At 48.4% G+C, this 15206-nt stretch overlaps 1 protein-coding gene across 10 annotated transcripts in view; it reads right to left on the minus strand.

The window, feature by feature from the left end:
- Positions 1-15206, minus strand: part of FAM168A (family with sequence similarity 168 member A) — a 372849-nt gene that overhangs the window by 27907 nt on the left and 329736 nt on the right. For 8 of the 10 annotated variants that reach the window (XM_075919566.2, XM_075919569.2, XM_075919567.2 and 5 more), the window contains one exon: positions 8459-8497. The exons of the other annotated variants lie outside the window; for them this stretch is intronic. In XM_075919566.2, coding sequence (XP_075775681.2) covers positions 8459-8497 — 39 coding nt within the window. The remainder of the gene's footprint in view (positions 1-8458; positions 8498-15206) is intronic. 10 annotated transcript variants of the gene reach the window in all.

Genomic DNA, 15206 nt, shown 5'->3' on the forward strand with positions numbered 1-15206 from the left:
GGCGCACCTGGGCTGCCCCGCCGCCGGCTTCCCCACGGCTTTGCAAAGCTGCGGGGGGGGGGGGGGGGCTCGGGCAGCGAGGCAGCCCAGGTGCGCCTGGACTACTCTGCTGCCGGCTTCCTCGCGGCTTTGCAAAGCCGCAGCGGGGGGCTCGGGCAGCGGGGCACCCCAGGCGCGCCTGGGCTGCTCCGCCGCTGGCTTCCCTGCGGCTTTGCAAAGCTGCGGGGGGGCTTGGGCAGCGAGGCAGCCCGGGCGCGCCTGGTCTGCTCCGCTGCCGGCTTCCCCGAGGCTTTGCAACCCAGGAGCACCCCAGCTGCTCTGGTCCTGATTCAGCCGCTGCTGGTCAGTTTCAGCAGCGGCTGAATCAGGACGCCTGGGGCAGAGCAGATGGGGTGCTGCTGGGTTGGTCCAGTAGTGCCAAGGAGTTGGGTGCTGCTGGGTTGGTCCAGTAGTGCCCCAGCTGCTCTGCCCCAGGCGTCCTGATTTAGCCGCTGCTGAAACTGACCAGCGCTGACTACAGGAAGCCCGAGGCAGAGTTGCTCTGCCCCGGGCTTCCTGGAATCAGCTGCTGATCAGTTTCAGCAGCAGCTGACTTGGGGACGCTTGGGGTTCTTAAGTTGATTCTGTATGTAAGTCAGAACTGGCGGTCAGTTTCAGCAGCGGCTGAATCTGGACGCCAGTTCCGACTTACATACAGATTCAACTTAAGAACAAACCTACAGTCCCTATCTTGTACGTAACCCGGGGACTGCCTGTATTTGAAGTTGGCAATAATGACGACTGGAAATCTGTCATCTGCAGAGAGGTGACATTTGCTTAAGAGAAACACTCTCAACCAACACTGGGAGCATGGGTTCCCACCAGAGGTGACAGTAAGTGAGTGTGCCCAGGTGTGCAGCTCTCGCAAGAGCTGGCTGAGCTGTGGCAAAAGCCAGCAGGGAGCTTTTGAAAGAGCTGGCAGGGAGCTGGGTTGCAATAGGACAGCACCTGTAAGAAATTTTAAAGTTACTTTCACCGCTGGTTCCAGCGACTGATTTTCTCTCTTCAAAGGAGTATGCCGCCAGTTCCGTCATTTCAGTTGAAAAGCCAGTCTCAGCTGCATATAGCCATGGACCCTTCACCCCCTCCTTCCCAACAGCCTCTTCCCAAACTTCACTTTCATGGCAGCGTGCCCCAGCTGAGCTGGCCTCATGCTGAGCACAAGATCCTGCCCATTCTCCTCACTTGCCATGCCAGTTCTTCTGAAAAAATACCCTTTGCCTTACAATGCACAAAGGCAGTGGGGGGAAAAAAAGGAAACAAAGTTCTGAGAGATATAAAGAACTACTGAAAACAGTCAGGATGGAAGAAATGATTGGATTCCTGTAAAAAGGAAGGGAACATGAATTCTATGTTTTTTTTTCTCCCTTTAGAGTTACAGGGTTACACAGATACATCAAATGAAGGTTGTTCACGAGAAGTTTTGTACTTAATGGTAAATTAGTGGGGACATTCTAGAAAACCTTACAGCTATGCTTTAAGTTCTTTTTTAAGGAAGACTAATAAGTCTCAATGTGCTCTAGCCTTTTACCTCTGTACAAACCTGACTTCGATTACAAATGAGTGTGAGGATCTTAATATCGTCCGTGGAAATGTGTTCGGCTCACAAACCCCACCACAAAGGTCTGCATAGCATTTAGTCTATGCTGAGGTGTAGCCAAGGACTAGAATAAAGAGGAGTGCTTGAAGGTCAGAATGGTAGATAGAGCTGTGGAGGAGACTAAAAATCAGATGAGCGAAGAGGTTCGGCAGGTGAGGACTGAGGTAGAGTGGAAGAGGTATGTGAAAAGACTGCCCCTGTGCTTGCCTGCAGCATCTGACTCTCACTGGAATATGTCTCATCTAAAAAGCCTGTGCAACATAAAAAATGAATAATCAAACACAGACGACTGATGAGCAGCAGCAGTTTCAAAACAGCAGAGTGGAAAAGCTGAGCCTCTTAAAAAGTGATTACACATCAAAAAACTCTGACACGGGGAAAATTTAATCTGCCAATGTTCAGGACAGCAATTAACGAAGGACAAGATTTCAATTCCATTAATATTTCATCTTATCCTCACAACCCAAAACCAGCTTGTGGATAATAGCACACACAATAGACTAGCACCCAGCCTTGAAATGCTTTCTGATCCCTGTAGGTTGGAATAAACGTTAATAAATGGCAGAATATCCATGATCTTTTCTCTGACCCACAGTAATGTGCACAAGTAGGAGTAAAAACGTCGTAAAGTTGAGATGGAGGCTTGTTAAGGGTCTACACAGGTATGATTTTTAAATGATCGCGTAACCCTCCTCTGTTCTTTCCCTGGTATTGTGCCATAACTTTGTCTTGGAGGGTCCATGTCTAGGAATGAAAGGGGAGTTTCAGGTATTGCCTACATTGAAAACGCTACAGCAGTACATCTTCAGTGCACAGCAATACTTTAGTGTAGACACATACTACAGTGATGGGATGGGTTCTCCTGTCAGCATAGTTAATTCACTGCCCCGCCCCCAAGAGTGGATCACTAGGGGCTGGTCTACAACTGAATTGCTCTGCACAGCAGCACACCAAGTAGGTACTATGTATGCTGACGGGAAAACCTTCTGGTTGGCATAGGTAGGTAATCACTTCCATGAAAGGAGGTAGATCAGGAGTGGGCAATAATTTTTTGCTGGGGGCTCTCACTGGAAGGGGCGGAGCCTCAAATGGAAGGGGCAGGGCCAGAATGCTTCCGGGCTTTCCCACCCCAGCTTCCCACTAGGCACCTGGCGGTGGGAGAAGACTTCCCATGCTCCCTCACCCCCAGGCCAATCAGGGACTGGGGGAGTGTGTGAAGCCTCCTCCTGCCCTGCAAGGAGCACACAGCACTTCTAAGTGCCGCATGTGTCTCGCAGGTCGGGGGTAGGGCCGAGGAAACTTCCCGCACTCCTCCCGCCTCCAGACCCTGATTGGCCTGGAGCTGGGGAGCAGCAGGGCCTCAGAGAGCCAGATCCAGCCCACGGAGGCCCTTTTGCCCACCCCGGAGATAGACTGACTGAAGAATTCTTCCATTGCCCTAGGGTAGCACCGACAGGCGAAACTGAATCTGGGACCTCTGGAGCTTAGCCATGAGCCTCTACCACTTGAGCTAAAAGCCAGCCGATGCTCAATTAAAGCTGTAGAGCAAACTCATTCTCTGTCTTTGTAGGTGGCCTCAGTGGCACTATGTCGGATAGTACATCACACTCAGGTGTGTGGATTATACTAGTGCTTTCTACACTGGCTACACCTCCTCCCCTGGAATGTTTACAGCTTTTCAGTCCCTGTCCCTAGCAGCTGGGCACAGGCAATGAAGCAGGCAGGAACATAAGAACGGCCATACTGGGTCAGACCAAAGGTCCATCTGGCCCAGTATCCTGTCTGCCAACAGTGGCCAGCACCAGGTGCCCCAGAGAGAGGGATCACAACAAGTAATCATCACATGATTCCTCCCCTGTCACCCACTTCCAGAGAAACAGAGGCTAATAGCCATTGATGGACCTAACCTCCATTCTATCTAGCTCATTTCTGAACCCTGTTAAAGTTCTGGCCTTTACCACGTCCTCTGGCAAGGAGTTCCACATGTTGACTGTGCGCTGAGTGAAGAAAATCTTCCTTTTGTTTGTTTTAAACCTGCTGCCTATTATTTTTATTTGGTGACCCGCTAGGTTCTTATGTTGTGGGAATAAGTAAATAACTTTTCCTTATTCACTTTTTCCACGTCAGTCATGATTTTATCGATCATACCTCCCCTGAGTCTCCTCTTTTCTAAGCTGAAAAGTCCAAGTCTTTTTAATCTCTCTTCATTGGGACCCGTTCCAAACTCATCATTTCTGTTGCCCTTTTCTGAACCTTTTCCAACGCCAAAATATCTGTTTTGAGATGAGGTGACCACATCTGTACGCAGAGGACAGAGCCCTCCTCTCACAACGGCTGAGGGGGGCCACTCATGCCTCTGTGCCTGCTGGAGAGGGGGCAGTGGCCTGTCCCTGTAGCTCCCCACTCAGGCCCAACTGTGGATGGCAGGGTCAGAATGAGCCAGAGTGCTGCCCCCCCCCCCCCCGCAGCATGTTTCTGGTTTGCTTGATCCCACTTCTGGCAGCCAGGCACAGGTTGGAAGTAGAGGGGGCAGGCCCCAGCTGCCTCCTCAGCTGAGTTTTCTCTCAGGCAGCTGCTGCACCGCACAGAAGCAGCGACCCACAGCAGCCACCCTTGGGTTGTCAGCTTAGTAATATTTTAAAAATGGACATTCCAGCTGTAACCTCTCTGCTCCACCTCTTCCCCCGAGGCCTTGCTCTCTTGTCCACTCCTCTTCGCCAGTCCCCGCTCTTGCTCATGCTTTTCCCATCCCTTGCCCAGGTCTAGGTGATGACCCGGTGCCTCCCTGCCTCCACTGCCCACAGTAACCAGAGTTTGGGTGTCTAGTTAGTGGATTTGACTGGACAGTCTCAGGTCCCCTTTTCAATTGGACTTCCCAGTTGAAAACCAGGCACCTGACCACGCTAAACCACCCTCACCCAGCATGAAAAGTATCTCTGTCCTGCCCCCCTACTCCCTGTCCTGTTGCCATGGAAAGGGGGTGAGCAAATCTTGAAGAAATCTGGGGGTGCAAATGACCCCACGTCTCTCCCTCACACACACACATCGCCTTTGCACTCGTGTGTGAAAAATCCACACCCCTGAGCAACGTAGTTGTACTGACTTAACCCCCTGTGTAGACAGCGCTACGCTGATGGAGAGCTTCTCACAAACACACAGCTGCCACCTCTTACATAAGTGGATTAACTATGCCGAGAGGACAGCTCTTTCCCGTCAGCATCTTCATTAAAGAGCGATGAGCGTAGTGGCACCAGTGCAGCATTTTAAGTGTACACATGCCCTAAATCAGTTTTCCAGACCTGAAGAAGAATTCTGTGTATGCTAGAAAGCTTCTCTCTCATCAACAGAAGCTATTCAATAAAAGCTATTGCTTCACCCACCATGTCTCTAAAGTCCTGAGACCGATTCTGCTATAACACTGCATACTAATTATGGGGCATCACTTACTCACTAGAAAGTGGACTGAAGCAATCCATTCATTTCACACTAGAACAGCCTAAACCCACAGCTCACAACATAAACCCCTCCAATGCATTATCGACAATTATCCTGGAAAATGACCTCTCACTCACACAGGCCTTGGGGGACAGGCCAATTCTCGCCTACAGACAACCCCCAAACCTCAAACAAATTCTTTCCAGTAACCATGTAGCATACCTCCATCATACTCATCCAGGAACCCATCTGTGCAATCAACTCTGGTGACAACTCTGTCCACACATCTATACAAGCGGCATCATTACAGGACCTAACCACATAAACTACCACATCAGAGGCTCATTTAACTGCACATCCACTAACATCATCTATGCTGTCAACTGCCAACAATGCCCCTCTACCATGTATATTGGCCAAACTGGACAGTCTCTATGAGAAAGAATTAATGGACACAAATCAGATATCCGAAAAGGAAACACACAGAAACCTGTTGGGGAATATTTTAACTTGCCCGGGCACTCATTAACAGATCTCAGAGTCACCGTACTGTTATAGGACAATTCCACAAGCCAACTTCACTGGGAAGCCTTAGAACTTAACTTCATTTACAAGTTTGATTCCTATAACAGAGGTATGAATAAAGATTGGCTGGATAGCCTGCTACATTCCACATCCTAATGACATAAAAAAAATGGTACTTAAGAACAATGAGTACCTTCTCTATCAGTTTCATGTAGCATGGACACTCTGACTATTTCTTACCCCTTCCTCTTCTTTCTCCCCCCCCCCCATTTATTTAGAAACTGGACCTTTAATAACTCCATTCCTCTGAAAAAGTCCATGAAAGCTCATGTTACCAATCTACACGTTTTGTTAGTCTCTAAGGCTACATCTAAGACTGCAGGCTTCTTTCAGAAGAGCTTTTCCAGAAGCGATCTTCCAAAAAAAACTTCTTCCAAAACAGCGCATCCACTCTGGAAAAGCACATCCAAAAAGTGATCTGCTTTTTTGAAACATAGCGTCCACACTGAATGGATGCTATCTCGCATTTAAGCTGAGATTACTATGGATGGAGTGGCCACCAGGACACACCTGTGCTTTTTCTCCTCTTTCCTCTTCTTCGAAAGAACTCTCTCTTCCCCGTCCACACATGCCTTTTTCTGAAGGAGCTCTTTCAAAAAAGGGTTTTTCCTCGTAGAATGAGGTTTATCAATGTCGGAAAAACCCCTCTGTTCTTTCAATTTTTTTCTGAAAGAATGTGATTGTAGTGTGGACTTAAGTGAGGTTTTTTGAGAAACAGCCGTTTTTAAAAAAAAACCTCTGTAGTGTAGACCTAGCCAAAGGTGCTGCAGGACTATTTGTTGTTTTTTAAGCCTAAAGGAAGAACCTCCTGTGTTTCCATAGAAAATGCCTTCCAGCTTCAAAGTGCCAAGAGCCAGCAGTGATGGCTTTAAAAATTGAGTGGGCCACTTTCCATGGAGCTCATGTTTTAGATCTGCATCTAGCAACAAGAATCATAGACATTTACCCATCAAATGCTGCCAGGTCATGGTTAGCCTAGCAACGGGAACTAAACTAAAACTGGGGAAGTGAGGATGAAAAAGGCTTTAGTGACATTACTAACGTGTAATCATTTAAAAGTCCAGTTAAAGCAAAGTCCTTTCAACTCACCTCCACCTTTACCCTATCAGTGCAAGGGCCCGGAATTGCTATTTTAAAGGCTATTTCAATTTCTTTAAGTGCACAGCAAACCCATTTACAAATGTTATACTCAACTACCCCGTTCCCCCCACAATCACATTCTCTCTGCTTGTGGCCTAGATTCTTTTCATCAGTTTAACAAAGACCTACCAAATTGTGATTAGATTGCACCAGATCTGATTCCTGAATAAATTTACATGTGGATTTAGAGGAAGTAGAAATGGTAAGTACTGTGTGTTTTTACTGCTATGATCTGGGATCACTAGAACCTTTCAGGATTCTTGAGTGTGTGTTACTTCAAAATAAAATAAAAAAAAAACAGATAACACAGTATTCTAGACAGATATCTTCTGGGGTATTTATTAATTGGGAAAAATAAAACAGAACAATTTGAGCTAGTTCATGGATTAAAATCTTCTTTAACCAACGAAACGTACACACACAAGATGCAGGAGTTTTAGAAACTGTGTTTGTAACTCTTAATTTTAAAACCTAATTGTGACCATTTTACTAGGGGTTGCGGATGACACATCCTCTTGCCCCACCTCTTTCAGCCAAGGCTACACCCCTGCTTGCTGCTCTCAGCTCCCCTTGGCCCCAGCTGTGTTGTAGTAGGGGGCTGAGAACCCCCCTCGCCCGCAGGGTGAAGAGGAGCTGAGAGTTCAGCCTCAGCAGGGACTGCAGGAGAGACCCTGGCTGGAGCCCTAAGCCTGGAATCCCCCCCCCACTCCACTCCTTCCCCATGGCCCCGACTCCATTGTGTCCACAGCCCTGTCCTTTTTCCACCTCTTTCCCTGTGTCTCTACCACCATTCCCTCCTGCCCCCCCCACAAGCTGTGGCCCCAAGACCAGAACAGCTCTGTGCCCCTACTGCAGCCCTAGGGCTGTGGTGGGGAGATAGTCTTCTGGGGGACCCCAAATCCAACACTGCCCCCTGGAGGTCCAATGTTTGGGGTGGCTTAGCCTTGGCCAGCCTCCATTAAATTGCCTATAGATTTAACTACCACCACCTTGCTGGGATGGATGAGGAAGTTTACCTGTCCTTTGGTGTGTTTGGTGGCAGGTTGAGATTTTCTTCGAGATCTCTCACCAATAGAAGTTGGTCCAATAAAAGAGATTACTTCATTCAGCTAATATCCTGGGACCAACATGGCTACAACACCACTAAAAGCGGTACAGGTCAGTTAGTCAGCCATCTTCCATTATGATTACTGAAAGGTGTGTAGCTAAATCCCCTCTACCCTGTAAATCTCAGCTCTGTAGATTCTGCAGTGTTGCAGTGCACTTCATAACAGACACTTTTTTCATATTAACTCTTAGAGGGACAGAAAAAATCCTAAATAGGCAGAATTTTCCATCTCTGGGGATTGCTGTTTCTCCTACCTAAATAATATTTCACAGACAGGCAGATGTTGGATTATCACCCAATAGAAAAACCAGATGTATTCCTCTGAGGCTGTATTTCTATCTCAGTACAGAGCTACGCAGTGTTTTCAGAGGCAGAACTTCATCTTGGGGCAGGACAGGGACTTTTGGGGGCTGATTGTGGACCACATATGGCTTGCATGTAAAATGGCAATGGTTGCATGAGCATATAGTAGCACAGTATAACTTTAAAATTGCCTAATTCATTAAAGGACTTGCACCAGAACAAAAGTACCCTTGTACCTATATACATACATTGACTGGCGTTGAAGTGTGTAGTGGAAAACTGTTGCCCTGCAAGTTGAAACAAAACAAAACAGGAAACGTATCAACAGCAGGATACATAGCCAGAGGTGGGGATATTGTGATAACTGCGGCTTAGTGAGCCTCATTGCAGGAAAGCAGATGTAACAACAGCTTAGAGTTTCTGGGCTCTCATATGCCATCAAAATGAATACAACAGGAGGTATCTCTGCACATGGGTGGCAACTTTTTCAAACCTGGGAGCAATGATTTACCCTATGAAGCAAAAAGACCAACCAGGTATTTGATTATACTCTCTGGTGTGTCTGTTTGCCTGAAAGGTACTACAGTTTCTGATACGGTCTCTCCGGGGCTCCCTGGTTTTATCTCAGAGCTATCTGCCCTCCTCAGTGACTGGCACTGCTCAAGTCGCTAGAATACCAGTCAGCCTGGATAAAGAACTTACCTGACGTACTGAGAGGGGCAGGTTGTGATACAACAGTACCTGTATGAAATTTAAGTGTGGAGTGAGAGAGCCTCGGGACAGGCAGTTGAGGTGTGTGTGTTGGGAGGAGGAGGGATTAGGAGTCAGGGCACAGGGCTGGAAGTGTGGCGGGAGGCTCAAGGTAAGGGGTATATAAATCAAGGCAGGGAGCTGGGAAAGTAAGGGTTGCAGGAGTCAGGACAGGGGGCTGGGAGTGGGAGGTGCAGGAATTAGGGCAGGAGATGGATATAGAGGAGTCAAGACAGGGAGTTGGGGGTGCAGGAATCAGGGCTGGGGGCTGGAGGTGTGGGGGAGGTGCAGGAATCAGGACAGAGGGCTTGAGGTGTGGAGGGCAGGAGTTAGGGCAGTGGGGTGAGAGGGAAGAGTGGGAGGACCCTGGAGCTAGGTTACCTTACATGGCTGGTGGATGGGTCCCTGCCACTGGCAGTGGTGTAAGAGAGTCCCTGGTCTGCTGGTCCCTTCCCCTGGCTTCTTCCCAGTGGCCGCTGGCAACAGTGCATGTCATGGACGGCACGTGTGCTGCATGGCATCCAAGGAGGGGGCAGCAGGACAGGTGTGAACGCACTAGTAGTCTGGCTGGGAGCGTGCACCCCAGCCAGCCGCTTTCGCCTGCCTACCTCACCTGGCTGCATGCGCCAGGTCGCCAGTGCCAGCCTGCAGCAGGAGCCCAGCTGCAAGAGCATGCACCGCAAGCCATGCCGCCCCCACAGCCGGCTCTCAGCAAAGTGCTCCAGATGGCTGCTGCTGGAGCAGTGCACCACTTTACTTTCACCTTTGCTGAGCATTCACACTTGCCACTGACATCACTGGGAGCTGCGCTTTGAACATATGAAGTGCTATATGAATGCCAAGTACTTTGTAAAATCAGGTGCTATGCATCTCAAATTGGGTACCCAAAATTAGGGACACTTTTGACCTTAATCTCTTTGGGTATGTCTACACTACAGCGCTAATTCAAACTAACTTAGTTCGAATTAGTTAATTCGAACTAAGCTAATTCGAATTAGCGCAGCTAGACTTAAAAACTAGTTCGAATTAGCGTTTTGCTAATTCGAACTAGCATGTCCACACAGCGTGGACCCTGAACAGAGGTTAAGGATGGCCGGAAGCAGTGCCTGCAGGGCATCAGATGAGGACTTAGAGCGTGGAGCTGCTGTCTCAGGCTAGCCGAGGGCTGTGCTTAAAGGGACCCGACCCCCACCCCAGACAGACAGGTATCAGGGTTCCCCGCTTGCAAAGCAGTCCTGGCTTGGAGTGCCCTGAGTGCCAACATGCGGAACATTACAGCACTCGGCCATCACCCCGGTTGCACTTGCCGCAGGCTGTCATCTGGGGGAGGGGGTAATTGGGAGGCTGCAGGAGAACTTCCACCCCGAGAAGCCCGCAGAGCCAGCCCAGTCCTCCCCATCGGGGGCGCGTACCACATTCCTCCCTCACCTCCTTCCACTTACCCTTCCCTAGCCCCCCTTCCTGATGTACAAAATAAAGAAAACGTGTGTTCAAAAATAGAATCTCTCTTTATTGAACAAAACTGGGAGAGACTGGGAAAAAGAGGTGGGAGAGGGGAAGAGAGAGGGTGGGAGAGGGGAGGGCAACTAAAATGATCAGAGGTTTGGAACAGGTCCCATATGAAGAGAGGCTAAAGAGACTGGGACTTTTCAGCTTAGAGAAGAGGAGACGGACGGGGGATATGATAGAGGTCTATAAAAGCAAGAGTGGTGTGGAGAGGGTGCATAAAGAAAAGTTCTCCATTAGTTCCCATAATAGAAGGACTAGAGGACACCAAAGGAAAGGAATGGGTAGCAGGCTTCAAACTAGTAACAGAAAGTTGTTCTTCACAAAGCAAAGAGTCAACCTGTGGAACTCCTTGCTGCAGGAGGCTGTGAAGGCTAGAACTAGAACGGAGTTTAAAGAGAAGTTAGATCAAGTCATGGAGGTTGGGTCCATGGAGTGGTATTAGCCAGGGGGTAGAAATGGTGTCCCTGCCCAAAGTTTGTGGAAGGCTGGAGATGGATGGCACAAGACAAATTGCTTGGTCACTGTCTTTGGTCCATCCCCTCCAGGGTACCTAGGGTTGGCTGCTGTTGGCAGACAGGCTACTGGGCTAGATGGACCTTTGGTCTGACCCAGTACGGCCATTCTAAGCTCAGGGCTCAGGTTCGGGGGTCTCAGTGGACCACCTTGATTTTCATGCATACCTGCTCCTGGGTGGCCAGGCTGGCAGCTATTCTGCCCTAGACGGCCACTTTCCTGTGCCTAGTGCGGAGTTCGTGGACGAGGTCCACGATGTCTGCACTAGACCAGGCGGGTGCCCGCCTCTTGCGGTCCTGGCCAGGCTCCCGAGAGCCGCCAGCCTGGTCCCGGGAAGAGGCGGAGGGCTGGGGGGCATCGGGTGGCTGGCTCACGGCGTGCCAGGTGCAGGGTCTGCTGGCTGGGTGCTGGCAGGCTTGCACCTGGCACGGGCACCGTAGCCAGCCCGTGCCCCTTTAAGGGCTCTGGGGCCGGGAGGGGGGCAATAGAGTTTCCCTGGTGTTGGCCAGAGTGGCCACCAGGGAAAGCTGGGGAGGGCTAGCCTCCCACTAGTTCGAATTAAGGTGCTACACAGCCCTTAATTCGAACTAGTAAGTTCGAACTAGGCTTAGTCCTCGTGCAATGAGGTTTACCTAGTTCGAACTAAGCGCTCCGCTAGTTCGAATTAAGTTTGAACTAGCGGAGCGCTAGTGTAGCGGCTATGAAAGTTAATTCGAACTAACGTCCGTTAGTTCAAATTAACTTTGTAGTGTAGACATACCCTTTGTGTCTCAGCTCCCTGTCTGTAAAAAGGACATAACACCAACCCCTCATCTCAAAGCGGTGCTGGAAAATAAATTCAGCAGTGTCTGAAGCACTAAGATACGATAGTGATGAGCACCAGAGAAAAGCCCAAGAGGACATGAATAATTCTGTCTTCCGAGCAGAGTTTGATTAGTGAACAGAAATAAGTCATGATGCCACACACTGAATGATGAGAACAAATACTGAATAGCTGCTCAGTTGTGCATTGGCCATTCTGTGCATGGAATGAGGCCTGTGTAAAAAATATGGTGTGATCATCTAATTAAAGACTATTAATACACACTCCCAAGTGGCCCTTATTCTGGTTGCATAGACAACCTTAATTCTGATGTTTCCTAACTTCTGAGTCTTTGACTTTACAATCTTAACGCTCTTTTAATATGTTTTATTTAATTTCCTAGTTTTTTTTTTTAAAAACACACTGAAAAAACAAACTCCATCAGGTGGCATCATATTGACACCCATGTGGATCACCAGCAGGGTTGGAACCTTTAGACTCACTTCATGGACCGATGCCACTTGAGCTAACAGAGTAGAACTAATAGCAGTAGTAGGTTGTCATCCACTCTGTGAACCAGCACTAGAGGGGGATGAGACATACTTTGCCAGTGGGTTCCTCAGATATTTGCTGACAACAGAGGAATGGCAGCACTCAGGAATCTTGGGTTCCATTCCAGCCTCTTAAGGAATGTGGGCACAGACTCAACCTATTCCTGGACTCCAAACTTGATCCCTTCTATCCCATCCCTTCCAATCTGTCCCAGTCTCATATTGTCTCTTTCCCATTCCTGACTCCTCGTCTCAGTCCCACATTCTCCTCATCTATCCAGTCCCAGGCTCCATCCCCAGGCTGCATGTCCAACCTCACTCTCTCCTTTCCTCCTACTAGTTTCTTACACAAAACAGCCATACTGGGTCAGACCAAAGGTCCATCTAGCTCAGTATCCCGTCTTCCAACAGTGGCCAATACCAGGTGCTTCAGAAGGAATGATAGAACAGGGGAATTATCAAGTAATCCACCCCCAATCATCCAGTCCCAACATCGGTCAGTTGGATACATAGGGACGTTCGGAGCACGGAGTTGCGTCCTTGATCATTTTGGCTAACAACACCTAGCCTCCCTCAGATTATCCAATTTTTTTTTGAACCCAATTACACTTTTAGCAATGACAACATCCCCTGGCAACCAGTTCTGCAGGCTGATTTGTGCATTGTTACACTGGGGGAGGTCTAGGTTGGATATTAGGAAAAACTATTTCACTAGGAGGGTGGTGAAGCACTGAAATGGGTTACCTAGGGAGGTGGAGGAATCTCCATCTCTAGAGGTTTTTAAATCCTGCCTTGACAAAGCCCTGGTTGGGATGATTTATTTGGGGTTGATCCTGCTTTGGGTAAGGAGCTGGACTTGATGACTTCCTGAGGTCTCTTTCAGCCCTAGGATTCTATGATTGTGTGAAGGACTACTTCCTCATGTTTGTTTTAAATGTGCTGCCCATAAATTTCACTGGGTGACCCTTAGTTTTCATATTATTCGAAGGCGTAACAAGCACTTCCCTAATCACTGTCTCCACATAATTCATCATTAGGAGATGACAGATGAATGACAGATCTCCATCATATCCCCCTTTGTCATCTCTTTTCTGTATTGAATCATCTCAGTCTCATTAATCTTGCCCCATATGGAAGCTGTTCCTTACTCCTAATCTTTTCTTTTTGCCCTTCGCTGTGCCCTTTCCAATTCTGATATATCTTTTTTGGGCTGGGGTGGCCGGAACTGCATGCTGTATTCAAGGTCTGGAAGTGCCATAGATTTATATAATGGCATTATGATAGTTTCTGTTTTATTATCAATTCCTTTCCTAATGGCTCCTAACATTCGGTTAGCTTTTTGGGCTGTTGCTGTATATTGAGCAGATGCTTTCAGAGACCGATCCATGGTGACTCTTTCTTGAGTGGTACCAGATAATTCAGACCTCACTATTGTGCATGCATAGTTGGGATTGGTTTTTTCCCCACGTACATGACGTTGTATTTATTCATCACAGTCTCTCCGCCTCTTGAGGCACAGTTCTCCCCCACAGCTAGCTTCTCGTCAGCTCTGCCCCCCAGCACCATCTCCTCCCCCTCAATCTACCAGTTCTCAATTGTAGTCTTATTGCTCAGCCAGTCCTACACTCAGTCCCTGGCTCCTCATCTCAGCCCTTCCCTCATTCTCCTACCTAGTTCCCAATCTCCTTGTCTAGTCAGTTCCAGTTTCCTCTACTCTCTTAAATCCCAGTCTCCCACTCCCTAGTTTTCACCTACTTGCACCCCTAGGCTCCTTGACTCCATCTACTCCCCTGCACACATCCACATCTGGTTCATGTCCTCTCTGATTTCAAATCAGGCAGCTTCCCCCACTCTGCTGCCTGCCCCCAGTAGGGGGTGTCAGTGTTCCCTGCTTTCAGTTCAGATGCTGGAAGAGGCAGAGCCTGCTGCAGCCCAGAGCTCCAACTGCAATGGAAGCTCTGCTCAGCCCCGGGCTGGCCAGGGCATGCTCAGTGTGGACAGAATCTTCAGGAAATTTTGCTGCTAAAATCTAAGATGTCTCTACTGAGCACGTGCAAACTGAGATTTTCCAAAAAGTTTCTCACATGGCCAAATTTGGGCAGATTTTCGGAAGGCACGTCTCCTCCCACAGGCCACACCCTGTCCCCTGCTTCAAACATGAGAGCAACAGAACTTTTCGAAGAAAATTTTACCAACATTTTTTGGAACAAGGGCAAAACAATTAATTTTTCCCATGTCTCAATCTCAGAAATGGTCAAACCATTTTGGCTGAAATTTTCCAAAACAATTGAGCCTGAAGCAGACACCCAGCACAGAAAATTTCAGACCAACTGGTTAAAGTTAGACAAAGTTCTAAGATACTGTTTTTTGATGCATATAATGGGAAGGAGGTGTGATATCTTTTATTGGGACTGAGGCCTGGTCTACACTACAGAGTTAAGTTGACGTAAAGTTCCTTAAGACAACCTATTCTAGTAAGCATTTACAGTAAAATGTAATCCTCATGCATGTAACGTGCTCACTACACTGATTTAATAACTGCATCTCCATGAGAGGTGTAGTGCTTACATCAATGCTACTTGATCAACAGAGTCAGCGTCACATCGACTGTTGCTCTTTTTCAGAAGCCATACCACAAGCCACGCACTGGCAGTTAAATCAGTGCGAGTGCTCCTGACAGAAGCAGCGGCGGGTGGGGAGGGGGAGGGGAAGGGACGGAGGGAGGATGGCAGAACCTCTGATACAGGCAGCAAGTGGGGGGAAAGCAAGTTGTCAACTCGATTACTTGCTTACATCTCTAATAGTCAATAGCCCACCCATTACAGCAGCAGCAGCTTATCCCTCAGATTCACTTCAATAGCTATCTTACTT

This window comes from Pelodiscus sinensis, chromosome 1 (genome assembly GCF_052426305.1).
Source record: "Pelodiscus sinensis isolate ZL-2025 chromosome 1, ASM5242630v1, whole genome shotgun sequence".
Lineage (NCBI taxonomy): Eukaryota > Metazoa > Chordata > Testudines > Trionychidae > Pelodiscus > Pelodiscus sinensis.